This window comes from Pteropus medius, unplaced genomic scaffold (genome assembly GCF_902729225.1).
Source record: "Pteropus medius unplaced genomic scaffold, Ma_sr-lr_union100, whole genome shotgun sequence".
In the NCBI taxonomy this organism is placed as follows: Eukaryota; Metazoa; Chordata; class Mammalia; order Chiroptera; family Pteropodidae; genus Pteropus; species Pteropus medius.
The window spans coordinates 5,079,409-5,105,288 of NW_024340701.1; the positions used below are offsets into that span (position 1 = coordinate 5,079,409).

A 25,880-nucleotide genomic window follows, 5' to 3' on the forward strand; every position below is an offset into this window, starting at 1 on the left:
GGTCATAGTCACTGATGACGCTATTTAAATTGTGTGCCATAATCATATTAGGGCAGAGCACATGGAATTCCTGATTTGTGCATGGCACTGAAGAAGGACCAGCAATTATCTGCGTGTGTGTGTGTGTGTGTGTGTGTGTGTGTGTGTGTCTGTTTGCTCTACCTTCCCACCCCATTTTGCTAATTCAATTGAGGGGCAAGAAGAGGTAATCCAGACACCCAGAACAGGAGGAAAGGTCTGCAGCTGTGCTCGGAAGGACTGGTGTGAAGAGAGAGACTCAGTCGGACTTGGAATTTTGTGCTATTGCATGTGAATGCTCTGGAACTGCCCTAATCGACTGAAAATGAGCCGGCTACGGTCATATGGAACAGGTCTGTTTAGCCACATCTCTGGGTAGCATGGCAGATGGTAGACCGTCAATGGGTGGTATTGATTGGCTGGATTTGCCTTAGGGTAACAAGACTATGGGTCCTTAAAAACCCGCTTTATCTTATTTTCCTTTGTGCAGCTACGTTGTACAGTTGTGGTTTTCTTTTCTCACTCCCCCAGCCCCCAATATCTCCTTTTTTTCCCCCTTTTCAAATCAAAAATCTTCCTTGGTAATCAAAACAGAGAGGTTACCTTGAGATAAACACTCTTTAAATTATCACCAAGGCAAGAAAACTCGAGAATATTTTATTTACTAGGCTGATTACATTTTAATGTTTGAAGAAAGTGACATTTTTTAATTAGTGTTTAAGACATATGGTGAGTGTACAAATTAGCTTATTTCATACAACCAGAATTTGATGAGAGCAACTCCTCCTTCTCACTCCCCAGTTAAAAATTGTCACTTGAAACTTAATATATTCGAGGAGGTTAAATGATATTAAGTGATGCAGCCTTGACTTAAAGATGAAGGAGACAGTCACTGTTGTGTGTAGCAAAATGTAGCTTGGATAGGCTGGAAAAATACTGGTATCGACATCCGTGTTTGCAAGAGGATGTTGGAGTTCCAGGGCTTTAATTTTGTCCTGCCAAGAAAGCAAAATCCCAGGTATCTGTGTGTGTTGCTTTCTCTTTTAGATACGAGGGAATGTAGAATGGTGCTTGCATGCTCTGTAAGTAATAAAATCCTCCTTAAAAATCAGGCTGTATAACAAAGTAAGTGATGAGATTTATTTTTGTTCAGATGGTTCTTTATCCTTTTAGCATCCCCTCTCCATCACCTGGGGCTTTCAACTTGGGACATTCTATATATTTCTGGCAGAAGAGCAGATTAATTGGAATAGAATTGTACAAAAGAGACACCAAGTTAGCTATACATCCAAAACAGTATGCGACAGAGATGTTCCACTTCGAGGCAGATCTTAGGGGAAAAGAATAGCACTGGGGAGAGTTATGTGATTAGTTTGCTCTTCTGGTTGTTTATAACTATTTGTGTAATTAGGTTTTTAAAAAAGATGCTTAAGATTTTGTTTTTTGTATTTGTTTTGTTTTGTTTTGTTTTGTTTTTTTGGTCTACTTTTAAGCTTTTGGTTATTTCCTATCATGAAAGACCATATCAAATGAAACTTATGTTTTACTTAGAAGAAAAGTTATACCCTTAAACTCTTGACTCCATCCTGTATGTGCTTTGCCCATATGCATTATTTTGAATTGAATTTTTATCACTTGAGTCAATATTTTTCTCTTTTTGCTATAGAAAAATATTTCCACAGAGTTTTTGGTTTTCCCCCTTGCTCTGTGTTGATTGGGTTTTCCTTGTTCATCCTTTCCTGAATGAAACAAAGCTCGTTTGTGTTTTATTCTTCACAGTTCTTATTAGAATTGGTGCTGGTGTTTTGTTTTGTTTTCTCGCTATAAGCCAGGAGAAGGAATTTTATTTATTTATTTTGACAAGATATATACAGAGAGACAAGACAAGATGCCTGTTAGGATGCTGCCGTTTCTCATGTCACATTCTACACCCAAAAGCTATTCCAAGGGGGAAAAAAATCACAATCTTTTAAGATGGTTCATTTGAATCTGTGCACTCTACCCACCTGGTGGTTATATAGTGAACTGTTACTTTAAAGAGTAGTTTAAACACCAGCCATGTTTGGGGCAGGCTGCTCTTGCAAAGAGAGCAGTACATATAACAGGAGTCTACTGTGTGTGAGATAAGGGAAAAATTCAGCTCACTGACTAGAGGTTTTAATGTGCAAACTCTAGGGAAATAATGTATTGACTGTTCCGTGGCACGCAAGAAAATTGAAGAACCCTTTGCAGACGGAGTGCTTTGCAAAGGATTCTATCTGTTTCTCTTAAAACAAAATCTGTGTCAAGATGTTTGAAATCAGCAGGACGCTTAATGCTGCTTTGTTAAATAATGAGGTAATATTTTGTCACTTTTTTCTGGGCAGCATCTGTTTTTTTTTTTCCCCCTCGCTTCATTCCCCCCACCTCCACCCCGCGTTTATGAAGGATTCTTTTTTTTTCTTCTTTTTTTTTTTTTTTTTTCAGTCAAGGAAATACAATTCACGCTTCCATTTCTCTTCCTCTCTTTTGGTGCTTTTGGAGAATTTGGTTGTCTTTTTTATTTGCAGTTTCAGCTGGCTGCTGTTTCCTAGCCCATTGTGCCACGTAAGGCTTCTCCACTGCGCGGAGTAGGTAGTTATTAACGCTGAATTGGCTTCTGGTACAGTCCATCTGGACTCTGTGTGGGAAAGCTGGCTGCCGGCGACTGATGCTGAGATATCTGCAACCTTTGGGATGTGTGCATGGTGGCGAGGGGCTGACTGATATGAGATTACTTCTTTTAAGGGAAATTGTTATTAATGAGTCAAGAAACTGCTCATTTGTGGTAAGAGGGATACAGTGGCGCTGGCAGCCCCACAGTTCTGGGATATCATTTTTAGGTTGCCTTAGCTGCTTGAGTAAGACAAGTTTCTGTCTGTGGTGGTGGAGGATTGTGACGGAAAAAAAAAATCATGCATGACTGAGAGACTCGCCTGCCTGATTCTTGAGATAATATATTGAGAATCTGTTGCTTTACAAATGTCACACCACTGATGTAGCGGTCAGCCCCTCACTCTGAAAGATGAATGGTACTATTGGAAATGCAATAATAAGGTTGACTTTTCCCAACAATAGGATTCTGCCTTTGTCTTTAGAGAAAAGGCCTCTGAGGACATTTGTGCATTTGTTTGAGGATTCTATTGAAAGACTTTGGAGTAGAGGTTTTGGGAGAAGTAATCAATATACAGAGTGCATGGATTTTTTTCGCCTAGCAAAACTAGCTAATTATTTATGCTGTAATATACAGTTCCTATTTCAGAAAAGTGGCCAGGACATCTTTTAGTATACAAAATGTTAATTTATGGCTCACTAAGTGTGCTGAGATTAGTAGGGGGTGGGAGAAAAAAGGTTTTAAGAAATTGTGACTTTTATAACCTCCAGAGAAATACATAGTAAATATTTTGTTCCGAGTGAGCTCTTTTTATTTGTGTTTGTCAGCTTGTGTTCATTCGTGTTTACTTTTCACAATATTTTCATGTTGGTGAAATTGCATTCAGAGTTTCTGTTGTTGATTTGGGGCACCTGTACCTGTCCTGTATGCGTGCGTTGAGCTCTTTAGAATACTTAATCTGTGAATTCATCCTTAGTACACAGTTCAATAGATACTATAGTACTGTTGTAACTCATAGGACTCTACATTATCTAAAGAAATTATTTAAAAAGTTTAATTTAGTATTGTCCCACTTAAAGGAATTGTAGCTTTAACATTTCCACTTTTCTGTTACATGTATGTTCATTTCTAATAGCTGAATTTATTTCATATTCAAATCTAATAGTTCACATAGAATACCCAATAAATATTATTTTATGCTGTATCTGTATTTTTAAAAATGTGTGTACATATATGTGTGTGTGTGTGTTCATGAAATAGCTTGTAGAGCATAGTTTTAACTTTTAAAAATGTAAAGGTTATTTTCTTTTCTAATAATTTTTTACAGATCCATTTATTCTTGGACTTTGAAACCCAGAGTATATAATATGCTTTTCAGCCAGTGTTTCTACGTTGCCCACTCCCATCTCACTGTCGATGCCAGCCAAAGATTAAGGTTATGTTGAATTATGTCTTTAGTAGTACTTGTAACCTCTATGTATTTATTGAGGAACAAATTGATTAAGTTATGAGTTAAGTAAACAGTAATAAGTTAGTCTTTTGGATAGAAGTAAAGCATAAACTCCTCAGGTAAACCACTTAAAAAACCCAAACCAGAACAAAAAAGCATACTACAGAAGGCTTGGCAGAGTAGAGGTTATGAAATGTATCGTATAGACCCACAAACTATGTATATCAGCACACACTTGCTAAATGTCTCTTTGCAGGTCTTTTAAGGGGCCAAAGAAAAAAGACATCATTTGAAGGACAAGAAGCAAAATCACATGTTCAGTTAAGCAAGACGAGCACTCTGCACCGGTTATGAAATGAGGCTGTCGTCAAAAGCATGTTTTACCTTTCTCTATAGCAGTAGAGAAAGCAAAGAGAAAAATGCGTTTTGGTGAATTTTTAAAAAATCACATCATGCCTCTATCCACATTGAGAAATAAATTCATTTAAATAAATCATTCATCATTCCATGTTTGAAAAGCTCAGACAGAAGGCAGAAAGGTAGAGGCTGACAGCTTCCCCCCTCCTCCCTACCCCCCAGCTTTCTTCTTTTTTGTTTATTAGGAAATAGTTTTCTGAAGCAAACTTGTACAAACCTGGTTCATGGAGCAAGCAAAGCCTCAAACTTGCTTTCTTTTGAAATACTGACCATCTTAGCCGCAAAAAGAGCATTACTTACTAAAAATCAGCAAAAATAAAGTTAAAATGTGGATGTATTAGCACATTAAAGTGCTTTTGTTGTATCTTTAAGCCTAGAGGCAGATCATTAAATATGCATTTCGCTAGAAAGCAACTGTCGAGAAAGATAAGGTGGTTGAAAATATTCTATATGGGAAAAGCCCTCTGTCAGAGGGGTGGGGTGGTGTAGCCCTCTGGACAGGGCAAAGGGAGGACACTCCCACTGTTAAGGTTTGCAAGCCGCCAGGGAACTGCAGTTGTTACAGTACTTTTGAGCTGGGAGGAGGGGAAAGGTAAAAATACAAGTATGGCTGTTGTTGCTTCAGTCTGGCCTTAATTACCAGACACAAGAAGCAGTTCAGAAATCTGGTCTCTGTTGTTGTAGAGGTCACCAAATCATTAACATCGTCAATCTGGCAGTAGCTAATTTAAATAGCACCTGATGTTGCAACGCCTCCCTTCGTTTCCCCAGCCAATCAGATCCTGGCTTCGGCTGACAGATGGTCCCATAAATGGATGTAAAAAGGGGAAGCTTCGAGCCAATTTCAGCAAGGCTCTGTTCAGTTGTTCTTATCTACATCCTAGAATCGGGGGTTTCAGCTCACTGCTCCTTTTCTTTATTTTTTCTTTCTCTCCCCCTCAATCCCCCCAAATAATTGATTTACTTTACAATCATCCACACTGTGTTTTGTGGATCTTTAAAAATATATAACAAGAGTAGTCATTTAAAAATATATATTCTGAAACCTTTGCAAATTTTAAGAGAAGAGTCGAAGCTCTGCGAGACCCAATATTTGCCAATAAGAATGGTTATGGTAGGTATGACTAGATTTATAATCTGTTGTTTGTGTTGCTGGAGGGAAGAAAAGCATCTACACCTTGACCAGTCTTATGCTTGCACAAGAGTTTAGTTCTCTGCTGCTGTTTGATTCCTACATTTACTATCTCTTTTGTGTAGAGAGTGCGGGTAGGTCCTTTTATTGAAAAGCAGTGGGGAAATAGATTCTCATTTTTATCAGGTCATTGTCAATTTTCCCTTCAACATAAAGGCAGGGGTGGGGGGAAGGTGGGCTGCTTGTGTGTTGAAAGAGGTTGTATTACATGAGACCATAATAGCAAAGAGAGGATTTTTCTTTTTTTCTTTTTTTTTTTTTTTTTTTATGTAAGGGAGAGAGGGTTTGTCTATGTGCCTGGGTTTTGTGGGGCAGGAGGTGGATGCAGCAGGGTTAGGAATCTCTTCATTTCTGTACTGGAAATTTAAACCCTGAGAGGCAGCTTCTGGATACTGAACGTTGAGATGGGCAGTTGTGTTTCGGGGGACTGCGCAGTCAAAACGGCAAAGAGAGTGATTTATTTGGGCTTCAGTAAATGCTGCATCTTGTATTTCAAAGAGTTTCCTGTCATGACCTCATAAAAAAGAGGAGGCGGCTTGTATGTGTAGCGGTGCCTGGCGTGTTGAGTTGTTGCTTCTTTCTCTGGGCAGCAGCTCTGTAAGAAGGAATGTCAGCTTTTACATAACGTTCCTTTCCGCTTTTGACACTCTGTGTAAGGGTCCATCTTCTTCTGATCACAGATGGAGTGGAATGGCTTGAAGATGGTAAGTGAAAAGAGGAAGGCAGCTTGGAGATTCCATCTGATTGTGTGTGTGTGTGTGTGTGTGTGTGTGTGTGTGTGTGTGTGTCTGTGCGCGCGCGTGGATGAGTGGACTGTGCATTGTAAATCACTGTGCAGATCGTTGGTGTGTGTGTATGTGTGTGCTTATTAGTATTTCTCTTTTCTGAAAACTAGAATCCATCTCCAAGTGTAATGGCACTGCATGCACACAAGGCACACACACTGCCTCTTCCATAGAACACATATTTTAGCCAAGCAAGGTTAGTGTCTTCTTTGACAATCACAATGTCACCGTCACTGTTGGCTGGTGGGTCCACCGCCTCTGTGAGCTTTCAACGGAATTACACGACTGTTAAAGTTAAAGGCACATTTCTTTTTCAGTCTCTTGCTAGAAGTGATGGGGAAGGCTGGGAATGAGGGGTGGAGGAGGTGAGGTTCAGTACCAGCAGATGCAATTGTGAAACAGGAGTTTTAGATGTGGAAGGGGAAGTGGAAAACCTTTCTGCCAAAGTAGTAAATCTATTTTTAGCATCTTTTTTTCTGGGGAAAAAAAAGAAGCAGGGAAACTCCTTGAGTGGCGCTCCTGCCGCCTGATGTTGACCCTGTAGATATGGCACAAAATGGCAAGATCAGATGCCACGAGTGCCCACTTTGACTTTGAATTTTCACCAGCGATAGCTTTCACAAGGTTTCAAAGCTGGGTATGGGGGGAGGCTGTAAATTCATATCTATCTCACTTATTTTTCAATAGAAAAACCTGGGGAGGACTTTTCGCTCTGCATAGATGTTATAACAAAGCTGTGGTCTTTTTCCCATTCTTAGAGGATTGCCTTTGTCTGGCTGCTTGTTTTGATGGGTGTAAAACAAATAAGATTAGACCGAGCAGCCCAACTGAAAGCGATAGCTGGGAGGAAAACCCAATGAAAGGTTGCCGGGGAAACGAACAGAGGAAAAGCCGAGTAGGGAGCAGGTGGCTATCATGAGAACACACTGCAAATAGTGTAAAAAAAGGAGGGGGGAGAACAGGACCTCGATTATCTTTGCTGTTCTTTGTGGCCGGCCCAACTTTAATTATTCTTTATAAATAGGTGTTAATTACATTTCTAACTCTGGCTTACAGTGATTTTTAGAAATCTATTTTTAAGCATCTGTTCTGTCTCTGTTTTTTTTTCTTTTTTCTTTCTTCTTCTTTTTTTTTTTTTTTTTTGGTTTAAAAACAGAGAGAAGGAGAGAGGGAAGGAGGGTAGAAAATCTTGCTCTCTCCTTTCTCTCTCTCTCTCTCTCTCTCTCTCTCTCTCTCTCTCTCCCTCCCTCTCTCCCTCTTTCCTCCCTTTTCCCTGCTGTGAAATTGTACGTGCAAAAAATCGCAAGGAATCCTACGAGGCCATTTGAAAAAAAAATGTAGATTATATTGAATGAAGTTGACGGAAGCATAATAGTGAATCCCACAGCCGATAGATTCTGTAAATGATTTCTTAGAAATTTCCAGCAAATATTCATCCATAGGAGAAATATAGGTAGAATAGATTTACCCTAAGCAATGATTTTGTGCCGGGTGATATGGTATTTTGTTTAAATCAGTTGTTGATATTACAGTTCCAGGGACTTCATTGTATCTCTCCTTTTATATCCTGAGTAGAAATTACTTTTAAAAAAAAAATAAATGAAAAACTGTATTCTAGCCTTTTGCTTCGCCTCCCTCTCTATATCTCCGTCCACAGGATTCAACCGGCTGCACCCTTGAAACCAATGGTCTTGGTTCTGGTCTTGGCATAAACTGAATAAAAAGCTGATTTTTTTTTTTTCAGTGTTTCTGAATGTCTGGGACCCATGCATGCACTGGGTGACAGGTATCTCTTGCGTTTTCTCTAAGTGTGCTTTACTAGTAGTCTCTTTTTCTCGTGATGGTGGGTACCAGAAGGACTGAAACGTAGTACTTAGGTAAATAGGAGGTAACATAAAAACAACTGAGATGATGATCTGTTACTGTTTCTTCCTGAGAGACAAATTTGACACATGATCAGGTAGCTAATTCTAAACCCAAAAATGAATAATTAAAAAAATACTGAAATACGTTAAAAGGTTAAGAAATATATTTGGCTTTATTGAAAGTACTCTTAATTTTTACCCTCTCCACTGCAAATCTCCGCACCACCACCCCCGTTTTTTTTTTCCTTGCAGATGCTTCTTTTTGTTTTGTCTTTTTGTTGAGCGATTTTTAAAAATTTGTTTTGACTCTTGATGTGAGAATAAATGAAGATTTTTTTCTCATACACTTGAACCTTGCTTTCATATCTTGAGTGTGTAAACATGTGTTGCTATTAAAAATAGAATAGTTTTTTTATTATCTTACCTCGGTTTTTTTTTCTAAGAATTTTCCAACCTTTTTTAGATAGGGGGAAATAATTTCTATAGGTACTGGCGTCTTAGCTTGGGTTGTGAAAAAGACACGTGGTTCTACTGCTGACCTTTCTCGCTTCTTTGTCTTAAACATATTAATGCCTACCACCTGCAAGGGAGGTGTGCCTGTGTGGGAGCACAAGGCTGAGTGCACATTTATTAAGAAATGAAAATCCGATCAGCAATATTTCTGCAAAAGACACCTGATTCATCGCCGTTTTAATGATCAGAATGTCCATATATCTCATTGTAATATAGTGGCTAAATCATTTAGTATTAAATTTTTGAAAGGGTAAAATGAACATAGGTGGGGAAATAGCTAAGAAATTCCTTTGAAAATTATTGATTTACAAGACAGTTTTAATAATAAAAAACACCTAGCCAGCAACTTCATCATTCATTTATGATCTCAGTCCCATTCATTCCTAACTGCCATTCATTCATGTCATCCTCCTGACCAAATATAGATGAGCTTGCTTCTGTTTGATAGTTTTCCAAAGCCTGAAAACTTTTTCCTTTTCCTGTAACCCTTCCTTGGTCCTTTGAATGTTAAAAGATTTTGTAATGAGAGGAAGGCCAGATTGTTGTAAGGTAATAACAGTAGAATCTTTTTAAAGAAAGAGAAAGAAAATGAGGTACGACGCGTTTGCATTTTAGTTTGGACTTCAGTCTTGAAATAGGATTTGGGACATGTTAGACTTCAGATATTTTGAACTTAGCATTTCTATTGAGGATAATCTATTTGAAATTTCAAATCTAGAAATCATTGCACGAATGTTGCTTTGTGTGTATGTGTTCAATATCTCTAAAAGAATTTTTGGGCTAACCACGGTATTTTTCTCAAGTAAATTATCACGAACAATGAAAGGGTTTCCTCAGGTCAAGTCCTTTTCTTTGGTTTTATTTCTTCCCTTTGCGTTTACTTCCTTATTGTGAGTGGATTCCCTTCTTATATGTAGACCACATGTTATTCCTTCCATGAGGAGATATGCTGCTTCAATTAGCCCTTGGCATCTTAATGCCTTATTTTAATTAAAAAAATAAAAGAAACAAATTATCTGTGTATACTGCGAGTAAGAAATGGTGGTCTTGATAGCGGTCACTATGCATGGACAGAATACTTTGGCCTTGACGAATTTCTTCATCAGTTTCAATGATCTGTGGCCACCAAGCACTTAATTTATATGCTTGGACACTTAATATGTACATTTGTTGGTGAGCTGGCCAGCAGATGCTAGACACATGATTGCGCTCTGGCAAATGCTGCAATGCAGTATTTTTCCCAATGTCATTGGGAATTTGGGGAGTATGAAGGGGCATAAGCTTTAATCTTACTATTCTCAAGCTATTCTCAAGCTTTAATCTTACTATTTTCCAGTAGATGGTCCATGTCATACAGAATTGGCTGGTTCCCCTTTTGAAACTGGTCAGCTTTTTATTGCCCACTACCCATTCTCCCATCCATTTGAGATGCATGTGAAAAGTCTGTATGTGTGAGAGAGGGAGACTGTGTGTGTGTATCAGTGTATGCATGTGTGTTTCTAAAATCCTGCACCTATCTTAGGCTTTCCTTATTTGGTATTACCAAATGTGTACATACATATTTGCAATTATATGTGCATCTAAAAATGGAAAGAAAACTTAACTGGGCTGGCTTCCCGTAAGAAGTGACTTCTTACAAACTCTTGAGAGTTCTCATATTAGAAAAATACAAAACTTAATCAAAAAAAGATATATCCAGGCTCTGCAGACTTCCATTAGTAACCAAACACCTTTCTTTAGTTTCCACTTGAGAACTATAAATGCGCAAATCCATAACCATATTTGTGAGCTAAGAGCTGCCCTTTCAGTCAAGGGGCAGGGTTCAAATTAAAATGTATGTGTATGTGGAAGGAGAGTTGTTTTTGGAGTATTTAAACTTAATCTTTAACCATGGGTGAAAACAAGGAGGAGATAGGGTGGCTGTGTTAGCATCTCGTGCTTTTTGTGAGTTGGCGTGTGTGTGTTAGGATCTTATCTTGTATTTTTAAAATTTCAGCGTATTTTAAGGGTAGAGGGCTTTTATAGTTCAGCGGCTTTCTAAAAGTAAAAAGAAAGGTGACCTCTGAGTGGGTGGGAGTTATTACAAGCGGTAATTGTCATACATTAGCCATCTGAAATGGAGAAAAAAAAAAGGCTGGAAGATAAGAATGGAGAGGGGTACCAACATGTATATCTGCACCTTGCCGGTATAAAAGATAATGAGTGATAAAATTGAACTGGTGCAGTGTGGGATGCCCGATAATTTCTCAGAACCTTGACTTTGCAGGTTCACTACTTCCTGGCTTGCTTGTTCACACCTTTAATTATATCCAGTTTGGGATGCTAGCTAGGGGCACCAAAGACAAGCCATTTTGTTTGTTGTTTACCTCATTAAGTATTCAGGCAGTGTACTCACAATAGCTTTGGAGCATCAGTGTTAGGAATCGAGCACTTTAGAAATGGAATTGTTACAAAAGAGCAAAAATGAGAAAGCAGTCAACCAGTTAGCTTGCTTTGAATATTCACATCCACTCTGCTTAATGGTAATATTTATGCTGTTCCTCGTACATTCATTAAGAAATAACTTATGTAGTGTCAGTGCTCCTAATAAGCTGGTGGCTTTCTCTCTATTTCTCTATCTCTAGCTCTTTCTCTCTCTTCTCTTGCCCTCCCTCCACCCCCGAGATTTTGCCTTTTGCTGGACCATTTTAGAACTGGACATTTTTGCTTAAGGGAAGATCATTATTCACATCCTCATTGTATCTAACACCAGAGATATTTCCCCTCTCAATCCGGATCCAACTCTACGAGAATCAAGAAATGCCATAATGAAATCCTTGAATAAATTTTGGTTAATAAAGCAATGGAAATGTTGAAGAAATAAGGTCAGTGTAATCGATGTGCTTGCGTTTTCATTTACTTGTTGTTTTGGAGAAGGCTTACTATGTTTAACCACAAAAGTAAAATGCAACATTAGTATATGTGACTTTTTAAAAAATGGACAAAAATTACAAGTCATAGGTCTCTCCCCAAAATAACTAACCTTGGACTCTTCGTTTGAAAATAACATTTAAACTTGAGTTTAGTTTTTAAATTATTTATTTTAAAGCTTTAAAAAATGTAATTCATAAATATTTTTTCAGTAAGAAGTTCAGTTCTTTTTTTAGGGTATGAGGAAGCAGAGAAACAATTCCAGCCAAGATGGCGAATTCTGAAAAACACACCACAGCATAGAGGTTTCCTCTCCCTTTGCACTTTGCCGTGTTGAATCTGCTCTTGCTCATTGTAAGGATCAGTTACCTTCTATTGTCTGGTCTCCTGCAACCACTAGCCCTTGAAGCCATTTTGCCAACTGTATTTATAGTAGAGGCTAGCTATCATTTTTATCAGATGAAGATATATTTGTTGAGTTCTTACATGCATCTCTTTAGAACGTGGAATTCGAGGTCACCATTTCTTTTTCTTCTGACACTGATCAAAAGACATAATTAGAGACTAAGTCTCTGTGATCAGGGATGAATTTGGGGTGAGGGATTTTAAGGTTGGACGTTACACAATAAGGTTCGTGTCAAATTATGAAAAAAAATATGTTGGAATGTTTAAGTACATAAATGATTTTCCTTTTATATTTGTAAGAGTCTAGGCATGACTCCAAAAGATAGAGGTAAAGATCTTTTGTACATTTTTATCTATAAGGTTCCACGTATCCAGATATTCACTCTCAGGAAAAAGTATTTTGGACTGTTGGAAGGAACTTGTCTTTCCATCAGCTGGCCTTGGAGTTTGGCTAAAACCTGTTAATTTTACAGAGATAGGAATGCCTTGCTTCTGATAGAGATGATTCTTTGAAGTCCTCTTACCTATGTCGGCCTCCAAGGAGGACCTGAGAAGATAGTGACCCTCTTGTCATGCCCCTGTGCAAACTCTTAGTTTGTTAGTGGAGCAGAAATCATAGAGTTACTTTGTCATGCACCCTTAGATACTGCATTCAGTGTGTGTGTTTGTGTGTGTGTGTGGCAGAGGGTCAGGGAGTAATAGATAGACAGCCATGACCCCCAGTACGCCCTGGGATGTACCAATAATGGCTTCTCAAGTAGTCTGTGTTTTCCTAAGCTGCCAGTCTAAACCCTTTAGAGTTTTGCTTTCTAATTTGTACATGAAAAATAACAGGCTGAGTTGAACATTTTTTTTTGAATGCCCTCTTTGAAGATGCAGTAGTAGTAAATACAGCTTTAATGATAAACTTTAACTCTAAGTGCTATTTAAAAGGCTGTAGTGGAAGCCTGAGAACTTGCAATCTTTACTAATGAAACTTTCATTAGGAAAGTGCTCACTTAAAATGGAGTAAACGACTAAGTCCCTGCAATTTGTGATTTTGACTGGATTTGACCTATCCTTTCTCATGTTACTTTCTGCAGCCAACTGCACATCTGAAATTCTGGATATTGTACATGTCTTCAATATTAATTATCTCTGTTGATGCACTGGGTACAGACAGTACAATTCCCACAAGTCCAGATTCTTACTGTAACACCAAAACAAAAGTGATATTTATGAATAATATTGGGAAAGTTGTCCTCATAGTAACTGTTCCCCAAAGGAAGCTTTACAATAAATGTGCATTTATTATTCAGGATATTAAAAGGGAATCCTTAGCTTTTACTTTTTAATTTGAACTAAAATATGTAAATTGGTTTTATTTTGGAGTTTCTCTGTTTTAGGTGGCTTTGGGGGAGGATAACTTTCTAGCTTGATTATATTTTAATCGCCTCTGTAGTATAAAAGGTTCTAATCTGGAAAACAACCTGGTTATCGTGATTAGGGCCCAGAGGGCCAGTGTACAGATGGGGCTAAAAACACATTACATCCACTTGTGCACGTTTAGAAAAATTAGATTTGTTTCTACTAGATACCACTATTCCCATGTCTTTGTTGGCAGAACCAGCTCAGAGGCCACGGAACCATGAGTCTGCCTCGTGATTGGAAGGACCTGCATAGTGTGCCTGTACAGGCAGCCTTTGGGAAAGATTGTCTTTGTCTGAAGAAACCTGGAAGTGCAAAGGACTTTGAAGTCAGGTGGATTTGGGTTAGAATACGGACTTTTCCAATTAGTAACTGTGTGATCTTGGATGAGGTACTTCAGTTTTCCGGGCCTCAACTTTCTTATCTTTAGGATGGGGGTGATCATTCCTGACTCACAGGGTTTCTGTGAGGATCACATGAGGAATAGTGTTAGAAGTCACCAGCCATATGCAGGACTTGAAACTTAAAAGCGTTTAGAAGACATTAGGTCTCTCAGTCTGTCGGTCTTTCCACCCATGCCAGATGTCCCGGGGAGAAGTGATATCGCATGCTACCCTTATCTTGGGGCAGTGTGTGTGTGACACAAAGTGAGTTTTAAGCAGTTCTTCTCTGGAATTGTGTGGCTTTAAGTTTTCTGCATTTTTCTAGGGTTTTGCAAGGTACATTCAACGATCACCTTCGGAATTAGAATGAATTTGAGATTTAATCATTAAAAGAGAAAAAAGGTAAACACAAAATTAATTTTAATTGGTGCTGGGTTTTTTTTTTTTTCAGTTTCATGAAAGAGTCTTAAGAAATTCAGAAGTCAACCAGAAAGAAAATAAAGAACAGGTTAAGGTTAATTGATATGGTCTCATCTTTGCTATTATATATATGTAATCATGACCCCCCATATATAGTAACCTGAGATATAATTTTGGCCCAGAAACCAGCTTACTTTGGAGCTATTTTTTCCCTATCACACATCAGCTTTTTTTTTTTTTTTTTTTTTTTTTTGCCTCTATCCCTCTTCTTTCCTCAATAAGCTGAATTTTGAAGTTCTGTGTTTCAAGGAGTGGTGAAGAGGTTGAGGCAAAAAGTGGCTTAATGAGATTTTTCTAACTTGCCATCCGTTTTCCTTCTCCTGCTTGGTGAGGCAGGATGATGGATGGCTTTGGCAGTGCAAACAGCTCTAAAAGTGATCAGATTGACTGAAGAGGTGTGGGAGATGTGAGCAGAATGCTGGCCCTCGATTTATTACCCTCCCATTTGAAGGAAAAAAAGAAAAAGGAGGAAAATCAGCACAAAGGCTTTGACGTAGTTGTTGATCACACATACTTGGGAAGGGGTAGTAGGTGGTGTCAGGACAGGTGTTAGGCCAAGCCTAATTTTGTACCTTTTCCCCAAGGCTCCAAAGGAGTGAATAAACAGGCACATTAAATAAATTCACAAATCATTTTAAATTGGGACCTGTTGCTATCACCAGTGAGGATGAAGAAATAACACAAGTTGTCCCTGAAGGGGTTCAAGACTTAAACTGAAAACATAGCCATAGAATGCTGTTTTAATGTCATGGATTTTGAATTCCACTTCATACAATCATGGGAAGAATGTGAAGGAGAGTCATTTTCTTTAATTTTCATTCTTAAAACTAAGAAAAGGAGTTCTAAATTGATCTAATCCCCCAAGTGCCATTTTGCAGACCCTATGCTTTTATTTTAAAAATACCTTTACTGTGAAACAGACAATAGAACTTTTCTCTTTCCATGTGTATCTATTTCAAGGCTTCACCAAAGTTCTTCTAAGGATTCTGTAAGCAGCCTGTGTATGTGGTGCACAAGCTCTCTGGAAGAATTGTGGTTAATTTTTAGAATGTGTCTTTATGGGCAGAAATATATCTGTGGAAGAAAGGGGCTTGGATTTGGAGAAAGGGTGGTATAAATGTTTCTGCATATTTTAGCCTAGAAAAATCTCACACTTATTAATGAAGGACCAAAAAGAGATAATTGGGTAAGTGATTTGAGCAGGTGAATGGGCAGGGCGGGGCAGGTGGATATTCTTAGTATCTTCTTGTTAAATAAGTGTTTATATTATTTAAAAAATGAGAATTCATCCACATTTAAGCCAATACTTGACTCTCAGTTCCTTCCTGCTTTATACCTCCAGCTAAAGGTTATCTGCCTTAAGACAAAAAGCCTTTTAGCTTGGAAGAGTTTTAGTAAAAACTCCTAAACAGGTCTCTAATTAATGAATTTTGGAGACATGGGCTTGCAGTTGGTATAGTCTTAAAAGTACTCTTTCTGAACTATCAGGTTATATGAATTGTCCAAGAACAAGTTTTCATTTCTAGAACATCAGCTGTTCCCAGCATAGTTCAACTATAATGGACCTGTGACCATGGAGATCATTTCTCATATTCACTTAACATCGTATCATTTTTTCTGAGTTTGATCTCTTTAATGTAGTTAGGCCAAGTCCTAGTAACCCTGTTTTACAGAAAATAAAGCTTGAAACACATCTGCCTTATGTGTTTCACAATATCAGAAGCCCTAGCTTCATAGTGTTTGGGAATACATTCAGCTTGGCCAAAGTTTACTTTTTTGGGGGTGGGGGGGTATGGGAAGTGGGAGTGGGAGAAGCAGTTTCTTTTCTAGATCAAATTTTTCAGTGTGGTATCAGCAAATACAATTGTATGTCTTTTGCATATAAACCATATTCCAGGTGCCTCATGGAATGTGGCAAACACACTCTAATATAGTAGGTAAGGATAATGACTGGCAGAAGACAATGTGTCTTGGCAGAGGAGGTACAGTGTACATCAGAGGGAGGCATTAATTCTTGTTGAGGAAAGCAAACAAGGCTTCATAGAGGAAATGCCATTTGAGTGGAGCCAGGAAAGATGGATAGGTAGAAAAAGTGGGAGAAAGGAGCATTCCATGAGGAGGGAAGAGTATGAGTAAAGGCATGGAGATGGAAACTTGTTTAAGGAATGATAAATAGTCTGGTGTGAGTGCAGCTTAGACTAATGTGTAAAGATAAAACTAGAGAGGTAAAAGTTATGGTTTAGGAAGCTTAGGGTATTTTGACTTGGTTCTAATTTTGTTTGAATTGGTAGCTATGGAATGTCTTAGATCAGAGGACTGTAGTTTCCTGATTGTTTTGCAGGGTCAAGACCCATCTTTATTGAGTCATGATTGTGAAGACGTCGAAGTCACTCTAAAGATGCTTCTAAATTAGATATTTGTTATCTAGAGGGAATTGGCATTAAAGCATTCTTCTGATCATAATGTGATGTTATGATGATGCTCACTGGTGAAGTCACGTTGAGGATTATTGTTTTTAGGGTTACAGTGCCAAAAAGCAGTACGAGAAAAAACACTGCCTTTCTTTCAGACTGAAAAGAAATATGCCATTTGAGAAGTATGCTGTATTCTCTCACCAACAGGTACCAGTGCTTATTTTGTGGAGTAATGTGTGGCCAGAAAGAGGAGGGTGGTGGTTTGGGAATGAGCTTATTTCCTCCAGCACAGAAAAGTACCCATTCAGACTTCTAAGTGCTTATACCAAGCATGTTTGTCTCCCCTGGTAGTCTGTGAGCCCTGGAGGGCAGAGATCATGTCAGATGCTCTCTTATTTCAATGCTGAGCACATAGTAAGTACTCAACAAATGTTTATTGAATTGAGTCATCATATATTTTCTTAAGTTCCTGAACTATAGTTAAGAGACTTGTGAGTCTTGGATCTGTCATCGACTTGTGGGAGCCTATTTAGTTCAAGTCACCTAACCTTTCTGAGTTTCAGTTTCTTAATATATAATATTGAATTAATACAACTTCATAGCTTGATGAGAGGATTAGTTAAACTACATCTTTGATACTCTCTAACAGATCAGATACAGTAAATACTAAGTTCTATTTTTGCCTGTAGTTATTTTACTGGGTGTTGACTAGAATTTGAAAAAAAATAAAATGATAGAATACTAGAATGGAATGAAATAGAAAATATCAGTGTCTGGTACTTAGTACGGGTAAGTATTATATCATGAATCTTTTATTTCCGTTTCCTGTGTTCTGAGTTGTGAATGAAGTTACTGGTGTTCAATATATTTCTTACATTTTTGTTTTGTTGGATTATGGTTAGCAAAGTTTGAGAAACACTGTTGTAGAAGATAAAGAGCTCTGTGTCATCCAAAGGAGAAAAAAATCAACTCTTTTTAGATCTATGCAATGTAATAACTCTTATCTTCCACATTGTTAAAGAAAGGGTGACTTCTGGTTATTTTAGATTTCATGCGGAACACTATATCCTGAATCTTTGAAAATTGATGTCTGTATTGTATATGATGAGACTTACTCTTAATAAAAATATTTATTAACTAGCAAACCTCATTCTTTGGTCATGCTACCTAGCTGAACCTACAAAGTAGTAATAATAATGACAACAATAAGTAGTGGAGGTAACCCAGAAGTGAGACTAGGAATAATGAAATTAGCTTTTATTTCTTGAGCTCTATAAGTCAGCCTCTGTGTCTTATATACACCATCCCTTTTAATCTTTAGAACAATCTTAAAAGGTAAATGTTAGTTTTCCTGTTTAATGGATGAAATGACTGAAGTTTTGAAAGATAAATCAAGGTTACACAACCAGTAATTGATTGGGCCAGGATTTGATTTGAACCCAGGTCTGTTTAATTCCAGAGAAAAATTTAAAAGATTCGGTTCTATGAAAATGTATTAAAATGCCTACTATGTGTTAGCATCGTACTTCTTAACAAAGATAAGTGGTTCAGTTGGTCTCTGCCCTAGATAGTTTACTACTGCCCTTGAGGTTTTACTATGCATGAAACTGGGTAACATACGATTTAATCACAAGAGGTCAGGTGCAAACATTTTCATGCTGTGTGTTTTATTTTGGAAGTACTGAGAAAAAAAGTGCCTAACACATAGTAAGTATTCAATAAAGATTTATCAAATTAAGTTAGATTAATTCAATTGGATTAATTCTCACCTAGGGATTGAGGACAAAGTGGGAGAGTACTGGGGAACCTTTGTGCTAAAGAATACCCTTAACTGCAGTGTGGAAAATTCATCTGTCCTAAAGCCATTCAATGCCTTTAGAACAACTAAGACTGGCAGCAGAAAAAAGCCAACTATAGCTCAAGAACTCAAACTATAAGCTTCAAGTTTAATTCAGAAAGAAACATTTTCCATCTTTGTATAAAAAGAGAATCCTGTGGCAGAGACATTTAGAGTGGTAAAAACAGGGTAGGCTTCCTTAGATTGAATAATAATTATTATTATTGTTGTTTTCATTGTTATTTTTACTGTACCACTTACTAACCTTGTAGCTACAAACAAGTCACATGATCTCTCTGAGCCTCAGTTTCCACATTTGTAAAATGATTTATATCTCCTAGGATTATTGTGAGGATTAAATAGATCCAGTTGATAAATACTTACTAAGCCCTTACTATTTGGTGGCCTCTGAGGATTTAGTAGTAAAGGAGACATAGCCCCCTGCCCTCAAGGAGCTGAATGTCTGGACAAAATGCTGTGAGAGTGGGATTCGGAATCTTACCGCCTGTAAAGGCCACTACTGAACAGATGCAACACCCTGCAGTGTGCCTTGGGATATGATTGTCATGCATGTCTCATTTGCATCATTATAAGTTCAAGTTTATTGAGGTGAAAGTGCTGTGATATTCATCGTTTTATCTCCTCCTATCTCTGGGCCCCAGCTTTTGCTGTTGGCACAGTGTTACCTTACAGAGTCATTGCTCAAGGAATCCAGCCCAATTCAGCAAATATTTACCAAGTTGCTCAGGGTACTATGCTGGGAAAGGGAGAATAACATTTGCTGAACAGAGTTAAGTTTAAAACAACTTTAGAGTACAAAAGGGGAACACTCTCATGAGGTAGTGATAAACTACACTAGTGCTAAAAATGCCCATGATCTATTCAGAAACAAATATGGCTCCAAAGAAAATTCAGCAATTAGCCTAAAAAACTAATGTATTCTTTCTCTCTCTCAATGCTGTTTTGTTTGTATTTCCTGGGGAACCACTGTATTTGCTATAGGCACACAGTTGAGATGTGTTCTCAGAGATGGCCACTTAATTGATTGGTGGCTCAGGACCAAACCCAGACACCTTCACCAGGCCTAGGAGACCAAACCCTCTGGGGCCTGGCTTCTGCCCACCTTTCTGGCCTTCCACCCTGCAGCTTTCTGCCTTCCACTAATCTTCCTCTGTGAAACTATACCGTGCTTTTCTGTACCTATGCTCAAAAAGATCCTTTGGTCTCAAACATCCTTCTGCTTTTCCTCACTAGGAGACAAACGGGAGGCCCATCTCACCCAGGAAAGTTTCCCTGACTCACGCTGGGTTGGAGCCTCCTCTGTCGGCACCACCAGCCTCCTTCTATCATTGATCTTCCACACTGCAGAATCAATCGTTAATTTGTCTATGTTTCACCACCACCTCAACAATGAAGACTAGGTTTATCTCTGTGCCTGGCTCAGTAATTAATTGTTAACTAAATGATGCAGCTGGATATTGGTTAGGCTATCCATAACGGTTTCCCATCGAGTGTCCTGCTAACCTATAGCCTATGAGAGGGGTGTTGGACCCAAAGTCCCCTTGTCATGTAGACTGACTTTGACACTACTATTGCTCACCAACTACAGTTCTGAAACTTGGAGTTGAAAATCTTGAGTATGACTATTTACATGAAAATTTTTCTGATTACCATGACTCACCTGTATTTCCTCAGTAATTCTTCTTCCTTCTAGGCTCCTTTTTTCACTTACTGTCTGTACCATGCAGTAACAATAACAGTGACCTTTTATAGTGCATGTGTCAAAAATAATTTTACTTAGATTATCTCATTAAACCTCACAACAACTCTAAGAAGCAGGTATTTTTATTCCTATTTTGAAGAAAGAGCACCATGTAGCTTATATAACTTATATAAGGTCACATCTAGGAAAAGTCAGACTTGGAATTCCAAGCCTAGTCTTTTTGATTCCAAAGCCCATATTCTGTCTCCCAGTTTGTATTACTCACCTCTTAAAAGGTAAAGACTAAAGAGAGTCCTTTATCTTAGTGGTTATTAATAGGGACTTTAGATCAAGACTACCAGGGTTTAAATCCTAACCTTACCAGTTGTGACCTTGGGCAAATCACTTACTCTCCCTGTGTCTCAATTTCATCATCTGTAAACTAATGTTGTTATGAGAATTTGATGGACCAATGAATATTAAGGACCTAGAATGGTTCTTGGCATATAAAGTGCTAATGATCATCATGGTTACCATACAATATTGACTTGTGTCCCATTTTTCAAATATTAATTGAATGTCTTATATATGCCAGACACTGTTGTAGGTGCTGGAGATTCAGCTGTGACTAAGACAAGTCCCTGCTCTCATGGAGCTTTTGTTTTGGAGGGGGAAGACAGATAATAACAAAAGTAAATAAGTACATTTTGGTAGATATTATATATTATGTGTTATTCTACAATTTCACATAATGAAATGCTATTTTAAAAATACAGTGAGATAATAGATTGGAGAGTGGGACTATTGAGTACTTGTGGACACACAATGAGGTCACCAGTAGTTCAGCCAATATCTCGCTTCTACTTCATGAGCTAGAGCAATCAATGCCCTGTTCTGAAAGGCTGAGCTTTATACGTCCAGCTGCTGACTCTCAGTGTAACAGGCTTGCCTGACCTGCATGGGGAATGGGCCCTGAAGTAGCAGGAAATTAAACTATTGGGTTGAGGTGTGTGGGCATTAGGAAAACCCAACAAGGAGAATTCATAAATAAGTCAGGGGTCCCCAGTCTATGGGGGAGAAGCTCCATTCTATTTCCTTATAGTTGACACTGTGAAATGGGATAAATGTCCCAAGAAATTTAGAAGGAAAGTTTATCAGATAAATAGTTTGCAAATGTTTTTTCTCATTCCACAGACTGTCTTTTCACTTTGCTGATGGTTTATTTTGCTGTGTAGAAGCTTTTTAGTTTGATGTAGTCCTACTTGTTCATTTTTTATTTTGTTGCATGTGCTTTTGGTGTCATATCCAAAAAATAATTACCAAGGCTCATGTCAAGGAGTTTTGTTCCTATGTTTTCTTCCAGGAGTTTCATGGTTTCAAGTCTTACATTTAAGTTTCTACTCCATTTTGAGTTAATTTTTGTGAGTGGTTTAAGATATGGTTCCAGTTTCATTCTTTTACATGTGAATATCCATTTATCCCAGCACTGTTTATTTCATAGACTGTCTTTTTCCCATTAAGTACTCTTGGCCACTTGTCAAATATTAGTTGACCATATATTCTTGGGTTTATTTCTGAGCTCTGGATTCTCTTCCATTGGTCTATCTATCTTTTTATGCCAGTACTACTGTTTTGATCAGTATAGCTTCAAATCAGGAAGTATGATACCTCCTGCTTTATTCTTCTCTCTCAGAATTTCTTTGGCTATTCAGGGTCTTTTTTGATGTCATACAAATTTTAGGAGTGCTTTTTCTACTTTTGTAAAAAACACCGTTGGAATCTTGACAGAAATTGCATTGAATCTATCGATGGCTTTTGGTAGTATTTATATTCAAATACTATTAATTCTTCCATACCATGAACATAGGGTACCTTTCCATTTATTTGTGTGGGTTTTTTTTATTATTGTGTAAATGTCTTGTAGTTTTCAGTGTGGAGATATGTTACTTCCATGGTTAAATTTATTCCTAAATATTTTGTTGTTTTTATGCTATTATAAATGGGATCGATTTATTTCTTTTTCAGAAATTTTGTTCTTGGTGTATAGAAACACTACTTATTTTTGTATGTTAATTTTATATGCTGCACCTTTACTGAATTCATTGATTAAATCTAAGATTTTTGCTTGAGTCTTTAGATTTTCTAAATATGAAATCATGTTGTCTGCAAATACAATTTTACTGCTTCCTTTCCAATTCTGATACCTTTGTATTTCTTTTTCTTGCTAATTACTCTAGGAATTCTGGTATGACGTTTAAAGGAGTGGTCAGAGTGGGCACCCTTCTCTTGTTCCTGATCTTAGAAGAAAAGCTATCAGCCTTTCACCATTGAGTATAATGTTAGCTGCGGGCTTGTCATATATGTCTTTTATTATGCTGAGATATGTTCCTTCTATGGCTAATTTATTATGAGTTCTTATCATGAATGGTTGTTGAATTTTGTTGAATGCTTTTTCCACATTTATTGAAATGATTATATGATTCTATGCTTTCATTCTATTAAAGTGATGTATCACATTGACTGATTTGCATATGTTGAACTATCCTTGCATTAGGGTATACATTTTAGATATTGGTCATTTATTGCAAAGTTCGCAGGGAGAGAAAATTTAGGCTAAAATGTGTGCGTTACTTCCCATTGGGTAGCCTTCAGAAAGGAGAGCAGATAATCTCAAAACCAAGACTATAACATCCCAAAAAAGATTGTGGATGCCAGAGAAAGATAAGATTTGATGTGTTTCAAATCAGTATCGTAGGTACTAGAATAGCCATTCTCTGTCACAAAGTCATGTTAGCTCCATCTTCCTGGAGTCACAGGCCCTTAGAGGCCTGAGGCTCTGTGAAGAAGGGCACTTGGTAAAAGGGCTTTTGAGTCTAAAATTCCTGAGTTCAGTTCTTGAGTCTGCTACTTTCTAGTTTTGTACTTTCTTGTATTTACTTTCGAATGTATATTTTCATAGGTCAAAGTCAAAGTATTTAGGCCAACGCTCTTATACTAACTGGAATTATAAATAAATCTACTTGATATTCCAATGTGAGTGAGCAACTGGAAAACATTAATTTTAAAATATAGATAAAAACCTTTATGTATTTTTATCTCTTCTTTCCATTGTTTATACTATTGCATAAAATTAGATTAAAATTTTAAGATTAAAAAAAGAAAGTACAGTTTATTCTCATCTTAAAACTCCTTTGTTTTCAGTAGCGATGTGTAGGCTTAAAATTACTTAAACAAACTCTCTATCAAACACTCTTAAGAGTAGAAGAATAATTGTCCAAGCATTTGACAGCACACCTTTCATGTAGAGCACTGGATGAGCCCTAAGTATTTTCTTCCTCTTGTGGTTAGTGGCATGTTTGTCTTGTGATTCTCTAAGAATTTATTTGACCTCCTTGGCCACTAGTTCACATTTGTTTTGATCTTGATGACTGCACTCATCTAAAATAAACAAAGCAGGAAGAGTAAAGAAAAGGCCTAAGAAAAGGATTTTAAAATAGAGAACCACACATTCCTCTTATGGTTTTCTCAGCACATTGCAGAGCCTGGTGAGTTGGGAAAAAGGAAGTTCCTTCCAATGTCCCTACATTCCCTCCCTCTAAGCTCTCCTAGCACCCTGCATCTGCCTCAGATCACTTATTGATTCAATGGGCTTCGGTTGAATTCTGTCTGTGTACTGCATTCTGGGAACAAGAAATCAACCAAAATTCAGACCCTGCTCAAGGAGCTTTTCCAGCCAGTGGGGAGAGAGACAGGTAAACCATGATTGAACTCTGAGTGGTGAGTACCACGACAGTGGAGAGAGAGGAGGTGTCCGAGCTTACGTGGATCAGGAAGATGGGCTTCAACTGAGTTTTGCAGAATAACAGGGTTATTTAAATGGTGGTGAGAAAAACTTTAGTGGGGGTGAGGGAGCACACATGAAAGACATGGAAGGTGTATGACATGGAAAGGACAATACCACAGGTTGCATGCAGAATGTGGCACTTGCCTTAATGCATTTTGGATCTTTGTTTACAGATATGTCGTTTCAGCCCCCAAGACTGAATTCCTAGAAGCTAGGAATGCAATACCATGAAACTCAATTATCTAACAATAATACCTTTAGTCTATGCTACATTCCTATGAACCCTATCAATATTGGTAGAACAGATTCAGAACCATTAAGTAATATGCCCAAGGCCACACAGCTGAACAAGGATTTGAACTTGGCATTAAGGCTCTAATGCCTGCGTTCTTAACCATTATGCTCTGCAATAGATTTTTAACAGGTGTTTGGATTGATTTGGATTGAATGGATGTAGAATTAATTACACGACAATATATTCATTCATTTGTTTAAAAAAATAACATGTTAAGCATGCCCAGCTCCAACAGTTTTTGCTCCAAATATTCAGAATCCCTATTGGCTTTGACTTTGGCTTGTGTGACTTGTAGAAACTTTCACAGGTGGAAATGTTCTGTGGGGCTCTTAACCTCCAGACTTTAAGCTAGATTCAGACTCAAAGTGAGAATGAAATATGAGTTTAGGCCTGAAACAGGGAAGATCAGAAGTAGATGGAATGTAGGAGTGAAGAAAAGAAACAGAAGTATAAAGATGACCTTACCTAGAAAATGGAAGACCCATGGCCTTAAAAACAGTCTTTTGGAGTAGTTTGTAAGAAGTTAAGAGAGACAATAACATTAAGAGCAATATAGCTTTAAAAGATGAAAGTGCTCATATTTTTAAATTGATTTTATAGAGGAGAGAGGTTTATGATGAGAGCAGAGGGTGGAGAACAGAGCAAGTAAAGTAGATTTAGCTATGGAGAGCAGGCGAGTACTTAGAGAGCTATTCATTCATTCATTCTACCAACAAAACCTGGAGCTCTGCGGTGGTCCCTGGGATTATAAATGAATCAAACACAGTGCCTGTTCTCAAGGAGCTCACAGTCCAGTGAGAGAGACAGGAATATGGAGAGTCTCAATGCTGTGTGGTAAAAGTCTATGATGGAAGCATGTGTAAGGGACAGAGGTAGGAGCCGAGGTAGGGTATTGGGGAAGGGGATATTAGGCCTGATGGTGAGAGAGGAGGGCTTTCCAGGCCAACAGAAGGGCTTGTGCAGAGTGTAGCACAGGAGAGAACCCAGTATGTTCTGGTTTGTCATTGCTGGCTGCAGCATGATGTGTCCCAGAGTGTGCTTTCCAGGGCTAATGGTGGTTATGGTGGCCAAGGAGGAAGATGGGAGTCAGTGACGGGAACACCTTAGTTCGATCCCAACTCTGCACCTTGTGAACAAGGGCTAGTCACTCTCCATTTGCTCTTTCACTTTTAGTTTGTTCACCTGTGACATGCAACATGTAACATGTAACATGGCGACAGAGAGGTGGACCAGAATCCCACCCGTCTCTTAGCATCTTCTCAAAGATTAAACGGGATGTTGGGTGTGAATGTGCTTATAAAATTTCCTAAGTCTAGCATGTGATTTAATGA

The 25,880-nt window shown here is 38.0% G+C and overlaps 1 protein-coding gene across 8 annotated transcripts in view; it reads left to right on the top strand.

The window, feature by feature from the left end:
* The first annotated feature begins 279 nt into the window (after nt 1–279).
* The window catches only part of ELAVL4 (ELAV like RNA binding protein 4), a 92,631-nt gene continuing 67,030 nt past the window's right edge, over nt 280–25,880 (top strand). For 2 of the 8 annotated variants that reach the window (XM_039885689.1, XM_039885665.1), the window contains exon 1: nt 5,304–5,631. In XM_039885689.1, coding sequence (XP_039741623.1) covers nt 5,623–5,631 — 9 coding nt within the window. In that variant the 5' untranslated portion in view covers nt 5,304–5,622. Of the gene's footprint in view, nt 372–2,178; nt 2,356–2,667; nt 2,825–5,303; nt 5,632–6,006; nt 6,414–25,880 lie in introns of those variants that run through there. The other 6 variants (XM_039885656.1, XM_039885713.1, XM_039885698.1 and 3 more) reach the window with 5 other exon arrangements.